General features: G+C 23.9%; 5 protein-coding genes across 5 annotated transcripts; 2 read left to right on the plus strand and 3 right to left on the minus strand.

The window, feature by feature from the left end:
• Positions 1–34: 34 nt before the first annotated feature.
• SRAE_1000186900 (Hypothetical protein) lies at positions 35–534 on the minus strand (the record flags this gene model as incomplete). The annotated part of the gene is made up of 2 exons (XM_024648877.1): positions 35–438; positions 477–534. 2 exons carry the CDS (start codon positions 532–534, stop codon positions 35–37), a joined length of 462 nt encoding a protein of 153 aa, XP_024502810.1.
• Positions 535–1,676: 1,142 nt separating this feature from the next.
• On the minus strand, positions 1,677–3,572 carry SRAE_1000187000 (N-acetyllactosaminide beta-1,3-N-acetylglucosaminyltransferase; the record flags this gene model as incomplete). Its single annotated transcript, XM_024648878.1, has 2 exons — positions 1,677–2,713; positions 3,122–3,572. 2 exons carry the CDS (start codon positions 3,570–3,572, stop codon positions 1,677–1,679), a joined length of 1,488 nt encoding a protein of 495 aa, XP_024502811.1.
• Positions 3,573–4,756: 1,184 nt separating this feature from the next.
• On the plus strand, positions 4,757–6,452 carry SRAE_1000187100 (Sialin; the record flags this gene model as incomplete). The annotated part of the gene is made up of 3 exons (XM_024648879.1): positions 4,757–5,755; positions 5,801–6,026; positions 6,073–6,452. 3 exons carry the CDS (start codon positions 4,757–4,759, stop codon positions 6,450–6,452), a joined length of 1,605 nt encoding a protein of 534 aa, XP_024502812.1.
• Positions 6,453–6,681: 229 nt separating this feature from the next.
• On the minus strand, positions 6,682–7,329 carry SRAE_1000187200 (Zinc finger, PHD-type domain and Zinc finger, FYVE/PHD-type domain and Zinc finger, RING/FYVE/PHD-type domain and Zinc finger, PHD-finger domain-containing protein; the record flags this gene model as incomplete). Its single annotated transcript, XM_024648880.1, has 1 exon — positions 6,682–7,329. The coding sequence occupies one exon, from the start codon at positions 7,327–7,329 to the stop codon at positions 6,682–6,684; it is 648 nt and encodes a 215-aa protein (XP_024502813.1).
• Positions 7,330–8,114: 785 nt separating this feature from the next.
• SRAE_1000187300 (Histone core domain and Histone-fold domain-containing protein) lies at positions 8,115–8,498 on the plus strand (the record flags this gene model as incomplete). Its single annotated transcript, XM_024648881.1, has 1 exon — positions 8,115–8,498. The coding sequence occupies one exon, from the start codon at positions 8,115–8,117 to the stop codon at positions 8,496–8,498; it is 384 nt and encodes a 127-aa protein (XP_024502814.1).
• Positions 8,499–8,730: the final 232 nt, after the last annotated feature.

An 8,730-nucleotide genomic window follows, 5' to 3' on the forward strand; every position in this document is an offset into this window, starting at 1 on the left:
TAAATGCTAGACTTTTAAAACATCGTTGGTTCTCCTATGAAACTGGCTCAACAACAGAAGATTCCTCAACATTAGAGACTGCTTCACTTTCAAGAGGTGCCTCTTCAGCAACTTCCTCGCCGACTTCAGGAGTGGGAAGACTTGGGCTTTCACCATCAGAAACAGATGAAGAGTCGTCAGTCTCGGTGACACCTACAACAACAGAAGCTCCCTCTGGTGCAGAGGCGCTAGCATCACCCTCTGTCGAAACATCCTCATCACAGACATTTTCAACAGAAGGTTGAGAATCCTCATCAACTTCCTCTTCAACATTCTCCTCAGTACCATGGCTTTCTTCTGCATCCTCAACAGACTCTTCCTCCACTTCGGTTACTTCCTCAGTAACCTCTTCGGTGTTCTCCTTCTCTACGTTTAAAACTTCCTCATCAATCTTAATGACTAAAAAAAAATATGAAAATTCTCCTGACAAAACGAACCTTTAGCATTATCTTCATCGGCAATAGCCTCTTCATTTTTTCTCTTAAGTGTAGCCATTGTTAGTAATCAAAAAATCTAAAAAAAATATTATTTTAAAATAAAGTAATGAAAATGTTGGCAAAAAAAAATGAAGAAATAAAAATGGCCGCGCACAACGAAGAGACCAATAGTGTGACTGACACAAGGCTACACCAAAACATTGAAATATTACAAGGCTGAGAGGTTGAAAGAGAACACGTACAAAGAAAATAATTATGAAAGCAAAGTTATAAGAGGCGAACCTCATCTAGAATAGCTTTGATATTTTATATTCGAGATATAAAATTTACTATACATCCATTATCCACAAAGAAAACAAAATTTCCATATTACAATTGGGTACATCTAAGAAAATAGATTTATCCACAACACACAAACATCCAAAAATCTACAATAAAATGAATTACTTGTAAATGTCTTTCCGTTTTATATTGCATATGGTGCGACGATGTTTCCCGCGAGTAACAAACATCTATAGGTAAAGGCGGAGTTCATAAGTCAGATTAGTTAAATCATCAAAAGAGTGTCGTTAGAGGGCATAGATTACATGATGAATAGCATGCGAAATATACCCCAATCGCATCATTCACATGCGACTGAAATAGCGCAATTTTGTTCGATGGTAAAAAGTAAATACATATTAGCGCCAATTTTGCTAACTGCATTTACTATAGTTATCTAAAGTACAGAAATTTTTAAAGTGCCAAAGATTAGTTTGTTCTATTTATCTTTATACATAAATAAAAATACAATAAGAATAATAGAAATTGGTAAATAACAATAATTTTTTAACCAAAAAATTATTTTATTTGGAAAAATTAAAATATACAAAAATTTTTAAAATTAAGACTATTTAGTTAGTATACTACGATAATTAAATTAACAAATTAAATTGTTAAATTCAACATTTTTATATAATCTTTAAAATAAAATATCTCTTTAGAAGGGATTTATATTATAAAATGTTTGTTAAAAATTTTTAAAGGTAGATTTAGGCAAGTGTAACAATTATATAGTGATTGAAATTTATTGTAAATTTTTCAAAGTTACTTTTTTTTTTTATTTTATTGTCAAAAAGTGAATTTGTATATAGAATTATTAAAATATGTCAATAACTAAAGAAGTATATAGTTTACAAAAGGTAAGGCTATTTTGTAAATTTAAAATTTAGGACAATAATTACTACTATTACTAGTAGCATATTTATCTTTTAAATACTTATTAAAATTAATTTTAAATACTTTTATATTCTTCATTCCAATTTGTTTTGTTAGTATTTCAGATTTACTTTCATTTTTTTTAATTCCCTGATGAATATTAAAAACTTGGTTTAATAATTTAAAAATATAACCTGAATGACAAAGTTCATTAATTAATACTTGATGATCAAAAATTCTTGTTGGAACGTTTTCATAATGATAAGGGTCAAATGATCTTAATATTACTTGTGGTTCAAAAGAAAAATGTCGATAAGGTATTACTCGCCATTTTAATGTATCACTTTGAATAGAATCATTATACCATTTGGTAAAATTTGTAATTAAATGACCCTGCGGGAATATATATTTATGATAAGGAACAGTTGTATTTTCTAAAAATGATATTTTAAGTTGTTGTAAATTTCTTGGTATCATTGAATCTTTTTTTGTTTCAAATCTCATATAAATAAAGACAGATTTATCATATTTATCTTTACTCCATTTATATAAATTATTTTGTATAATTTGTGAAAAATTGAATGAAAAAATATTTTCAATATCAGATAATATTTGTATTGTTGTTAAAGAACCTTTTCTTGCCACATTTCTCATAATATTTATTGGATAAATTTCATTTTTTTCAATATCTAATTGTTCGTTTATATTAAATAAAAATGTCTTATCAAAAGTACTACATAATGTATTTATATTTACTTTATTCATGTAAAATAATATTTTCTCTTTGCAAAGATTAACATTACTTTTTTCATACCATACAATATGAACAGATACACGATTTCTAAAAGGTTTGTAACATTTTTGATAAATCAATATTTTTTCTACTATATATTCTAAATTGTCTGATATCAAAATCGAATATGAGATAAAACCATCAAATGTAACTAACTGTTTTAATAAAAATTTAAAATAAAATATTGTTGAATGGGTAACTAATGTTGGAACCATTATATTATAATGTTTTAAAAGAGATTCAGCAACTGTTAAATTATAAATAACATAGTAACCATTATTATAATGAATATTTATTGGTTGTATTTTATTTATACTCCTTTGACTATACTTATAAATATATATTAAAAAAAATATCGTTAGTATACTAACAATTTTATGAATTTTTTTTTTATTATAAAAATACATTAGTAGAAATATAGATATATAAATATAAAGATAGATATATTATTATTCATATAGCATATTTTCGAGATAATTTTTTATTTTGTTGTTACTTTAAAATAATAATCCATGATTAAAAACGGAGGATTTATTTGGCTCATTTATCAGAATGATTATATATAATATTTTTTAAATCTTCTTTTTTACATTTATTGTTACTATAAAAATTGTGATACTTCAAAAATTTAACTACAAAATGATTTAAAATTAACCTGCCATTACACCACCATAATTTCCATATGTTGTTTGGTGTTGCCCATATCCTCCACCCATCTGACTCATATTATCAGCATAATTTTTTTCCATTTCATAAAATTCTTTTTCTTCCTTTCTTTGTTTATTTTTTGAACGTTGATAAGAAAATATCCAGGTACAACATCCAACCAAAAAAACTAAAATTACAAATGCTAAAAGGACAAATAATGCGGGCATCCATAATGTATCTTTTGGACAGCAACCTTCTATACAACAACCTAATGGTTTTTGACAAAGTAATGGTACAGTTTTATTGGTATCATATTTATCTTGAAAGACACATTTTATAAAATCAGAATTTGGACCATCATCTACAGCATATACATATTTACCAATAGTACCATGCTGAGTGACATCAGTATCGCTAGATATAGCTTCACCACCAGAAACTTGATATGTGGATGTCATAGTACTACTACGTTAATTTACAATTAAAATCAAGTTAATAGCAAATAAAACTTTTTGAGATCTATAAATATACATTATATTTATATTATTCATTTTATTAAAAAAAAAAAAAAAAAGTTTGAGTAGCACGCTATTCTATGATATTTAAAAAAAAATTTTTTTATTATTTATTTTTTCTTTTATATTTTTAAAGAAAATTTTTTTTTTATTATATTACATTTACATAATTTATCTATTTATTTTATAAAATAATATAATTTATACATTTAAAAGTTTATTAAAAATATACTTAGTCATTATATAATATATATATTTATTTATTAAAAATAGTTTGAATAAAATAACAGTATTACTAATTATATAAAATTATTAACATAAAATAAAAAAATTTTAGTTAATGTATAAAATATGAATAGCTTGAGAAAAATTTTAAATATTAAATTAAGTAATAGAACAATTTTATAAATGTTATGATAAATTAAGAAATAATATGTAAAGTAAAATATAAGATTATTATTGACTGTATCTAGTTTCAAAAGCAGAATAAAACTTCAAGAACAAGTTTGTTTCTTAAAGATTAAACGCTAATGGTATATTAGAATCGTGCAAATATTTTTGCTTATATTGATAAAATAGAACAGTTAATCATAAGAGTGATGGTAAAGTAAAATAAAAATGTGTATTTGCAAACAAATAATATATTATTCTTCAGTAATTGTTTACCAAAGATTGGTCATTTTCAAAAAGGTACAACTTTTAATGACAAAAAGAAAAGGAAATATATAACAATCATAATAAAAGTTATTATAGAAAATATATCTTAAATTTATACATAAAATATAATAATGTAAACATTTTTTTTTTAACATGAATACAATATTTAAAAAAAAAAATTTAACAAAGTTGATTTAAATAAATTTGATTAAAAAGTTGCTTAATTAATTTATAATAATACAATATATAAAGATAATAAAAATTTATATAGGATATGAAAAACAAAAAAAAAAAACAAAAATTAAATAATAATATATTGAATTATTTAATATTATCCTCTTAAAAATTAATAAATAAATGTCTTTATTAGTTATTAGCATAATCAGAGATTATACAATTTTATAAAATTTATATCAAATTGATAGTAGTCATTTATTTTAAAAATTATATTATTGACTAGGTTTCTAAAAATGGAATCCGATGAAATAGTAAGAGACAATTCTTTATTTACTGCAAAAACAATGAGACTTTATATTGCTTTACTACTTATGATGGCACTATTTTGTTCCACTGTACTTAGAATTAATTTAGGAATGTCAATGGTTTGTATGGTTAATTCAACTGCATTTGTTAGCGAAACATTAGAAATTAAAAAACAATCATTTGATGTTATAGATTCTGTAAGTGATTTAAAGAAATACGTATGTTTAAAAAAAAGTGTTATAAGTGATACAATTGATATGGGTTATCATGGAACATTTCTTTGGTCACCATCAATGCAATCAACATTGTTTTCGGCAAATTTTTATGGTGGAATAATAACAATAATTTTTTCTGGATATTTAGCAGATAAATTTGGTGCTAAATCATTATTATTAATGGCAATAATTGATTGTTCAATTATATCATTTTTATCACCAACAATAGCAAGTATCAGTTATACATTATTTTTTATTTCTAGAATGATAATGGGATTGGGAGAAGGTTTTGTTATACCTACAATGTCTTCTATGGCTGCACGTTGGTTTCCTAGTCATGAAAGAAGTACTGCTGCAGCAATTTATACATCAGGAAATCAACTTGCTGGAATTTTAGGTCTTTTAATATCTTCAAAACTTTGTTCAATCAATTTTCTTGGAGGATGGCCTTTAATATTTTATACTTTTGGATTATTAGGTATTATATGGTCTATATTATGGTTGATTTTTGCTTCTGATGAACCACAAACAAATAAATGGACATCAGAAAATGAAAAAAAATATTTAAAAGAAGCTACACATGGACAAATTAGAAAAATTGCTGGTTCTGCAAAATTTCATATACCATCAATTCCATGGAAAAGATTATTATTTTGTGGACCATTATGGGCAAATTTATTAGCACAATTTAGTTTTAATTTTGGAATAAGTTTTATTCAAAGTTTCTTACCTACATATCTTAAAGATATTTTATTACTTCCTTTAGATCAGGTAAAATTAATTAACTTTATTATAATTTTTTTTTTTATATTTAAGAATGGATTATTTGTTATGATACCTTATATAGCTCAAATAATACCAAAAAATATTTTTGCAATAATTTCAGATAATTTAAAAAAAAGTCGCATACTCACACCCACTATGGCTTGTAAAATATTTCAATGTTTTGGAAATTTTGGTACTGCAATAGCATTTTTTGGATTAGCATTTTATGTTGATTGCACTACCAAAGTTCTTTTTGCACTATTATTGATATTTTATGGTAATAAATGTTACTAATTCTGTTAAAATTTTATTTTATATTATAGGTGTTTCTTTTTCATGTGGTGTATCTGGATTTTATACAAGTATACTTAGTATTGCTCCGAATTATACGGGTTTGGTTACATCAATATGTATGATATTTGGAATGATTGGTAATGCAACTTCACCAAATATTTTTTCAATTTTAAATAAAAATGGGACACCAGAAGAATGGTCAAGAATGTATATAGCTATAGCTATTATTAATATTATTGCAGGTATAGTATTTTTAATATTTGGATCAGCTGATGTTCAAGAATGGGCATCATCTGCAAAAACTAGTAGAGTTGAAGATATGCAACAAAATGCAATAAAATTAAGAATATCAACCAAAAGAAAAAGAACTGTCTCAGGGGTTACTGTTGATGAAATTACAATAACCTAAAAATTCAAATTTATTTACTATAAAAATAAATATTATTTTAGTATTATTATGTATTAATAATGCTTCAATTAATTATCGTCATATACATTTCTCTCAATATTTATAAATCAATAAACAAAATTATGATTAGAAAAATGGAAGAATATAAAAAAAAAGAACCACTTTTATAAAGTTTTTAAAATACATTGTATTATTGTTATTAGAAGGAGATCAAAGGAATTAATAAAATTTAATTTTTTCGTTTTGTACTTTTTTTTGCACTACATTTATCACAAAACCACAATTCATCATCTTTAGGTATTTCAGTAACTTTAACACATTCTAGATGAAACCATTGAATAGGACATTTATCATTATCACATTGGATCATTGATCCATAAGCAACCTCTCTACATATACAGTAAATAGGTTCATTCTCCATTGCAACAACTGTATCTTTATTGAGAACCTCATTAACTTCAAGTTCTTCTTTAATTACAACCTCCTTTCTTTTATCGCCTTTCTTTGAAAGACCTTTTCGTTTTATTGAAGTATCAGCAGCAGATGCTTCTCGTATTTTGTCACTAATTACTCTACAAATATCATTTACCGTTTCCAAATGTGAATTTATATTATCTGATGCTTCTCTAGCAAGTTTTCTTTTTTCTTCTGAAATTAATTTTATCCTCTCAACTAAACTAAGGCATTTATCAAATAAAATTTTTTCTTCATTTGGATTACCACCATTTAAAACAATATTTGTATATTCTGAAAATTGTTCATCATATATTTTATGTAACTGACACCATTCATCATCTAAATGCCTTATTTTTTTTAAATTTTCTCCAAGAGCTGTTTTTGCATGGTAAAATGAACCACTTAATGAATCTTGTAACATTTTAAATAAAAAAAGTTAACAATATATAGTTGTTAATAGTATAAATATTACGATGAATATATGTAAACATAAATATATTTGGAATAATGATATATTCTTTCACTTTAAAACAAAAACTTATTCGCAGCCAGCAGGATTCGAACCTGCGCGGGCAAAGCCCAAGTGATTTCTAATCACTCTCCTTAACCGCTCGGACATGGCTGCAGTGGGAGGAGCCAAGTTAATTTTTTACTAAAAAAACATAAAAATTCATTCTTTCTATTATTTCTATATTAAATTTTTTAGAACAATTTTTACATTTTTATTCTTTTTATTTAAATTTAAATTAAAACACATGAATTTTAAAATGTATTTTATATTTGCTTAAAGGTATATATAAAATTATTTTATTTCTAAAGTTTATTTGTAATAAATTGTTTTTTTTTAAATAAAAAATTGTTATATTTAATTAAATGACAGTAAAATTTAATTAATTTATGTTTTGATAAACTTTTTTTTTTATCAAAATGTTCAGGTTTACAATACTTTGAAAAATATATTTTGTTTACAGAATTTTTTAATACAATAATTCTTAATAATGCCAATTTTATAAAACAATTTATTTTCTAAAATATATTATATTAAAATTTTTCAATATATATAATTTAATTGAAAATAATATTGAATTAATAATTATATATAAATAATTTGAATATAAAATTATAGATTTAAATTTTATTACCATATATTCATTGGTTATTGAATTTATATTATATTGTCTTTTGACAAAGTCATTTATCAACACAATGGCAAAAAAATTGAATGAATCTATAAGGTCATCTAGTGGATCAAGAACAATAGAAAAAAATAACAACAATAATAATTCAATTATTCAAAAAGTAACAAATAAAAAAACGATGAAAAGTAGAAAAAAAAAAGAAATTCCACGAGCAAATATATACAATCTTGTAAAAGAAATATTACAAGAAACAACCAATGATGGCACATTTAAAATTCAGAAGAATGCTGTTGATTTGCTTCACCAAGCAGCTGAAACATATCTTACAATTTATTTTGAAACGGGTAACAAGGCTACAAAGCTTCGAAATGGAAAAGTGTTATATCCAAGAGATACATATTTGTGCAGAAAGATTATTAAAATGGATCAAAATTTAGAAGAAGATATATAATATAAGATTTATAAAAAATCTGTCTTAGTAATTAACGTTTATTGTATATTAATACAATTTATAATAACCTTAATATGTAATAAAATAAATATTTTTAATATTAATATGAAAATGTATTTATCTAAAATTTTATATTGACCAATACAAATAAATAAATATTTAAGATAGACAAAATCATTGATCAAAGATTTATGAAATATAATGTTTTTTGTCCTTTGTTGATTAGCATACG

Source organism: Strongyloides ratti (assembly GCF_001040885.1).
Source record: "Strongyloides ratti genome assembly S_ratti_ED321, chromosome : 1".
In the NCBI taxonomy this organism is placed as follows: domain Eukaryota; kingdom Metazoa; phylum Nematoda; class Chromadorea; order Rhabditida; family Strongyloididae; genus Strongyloides; species Strongyloides ratti.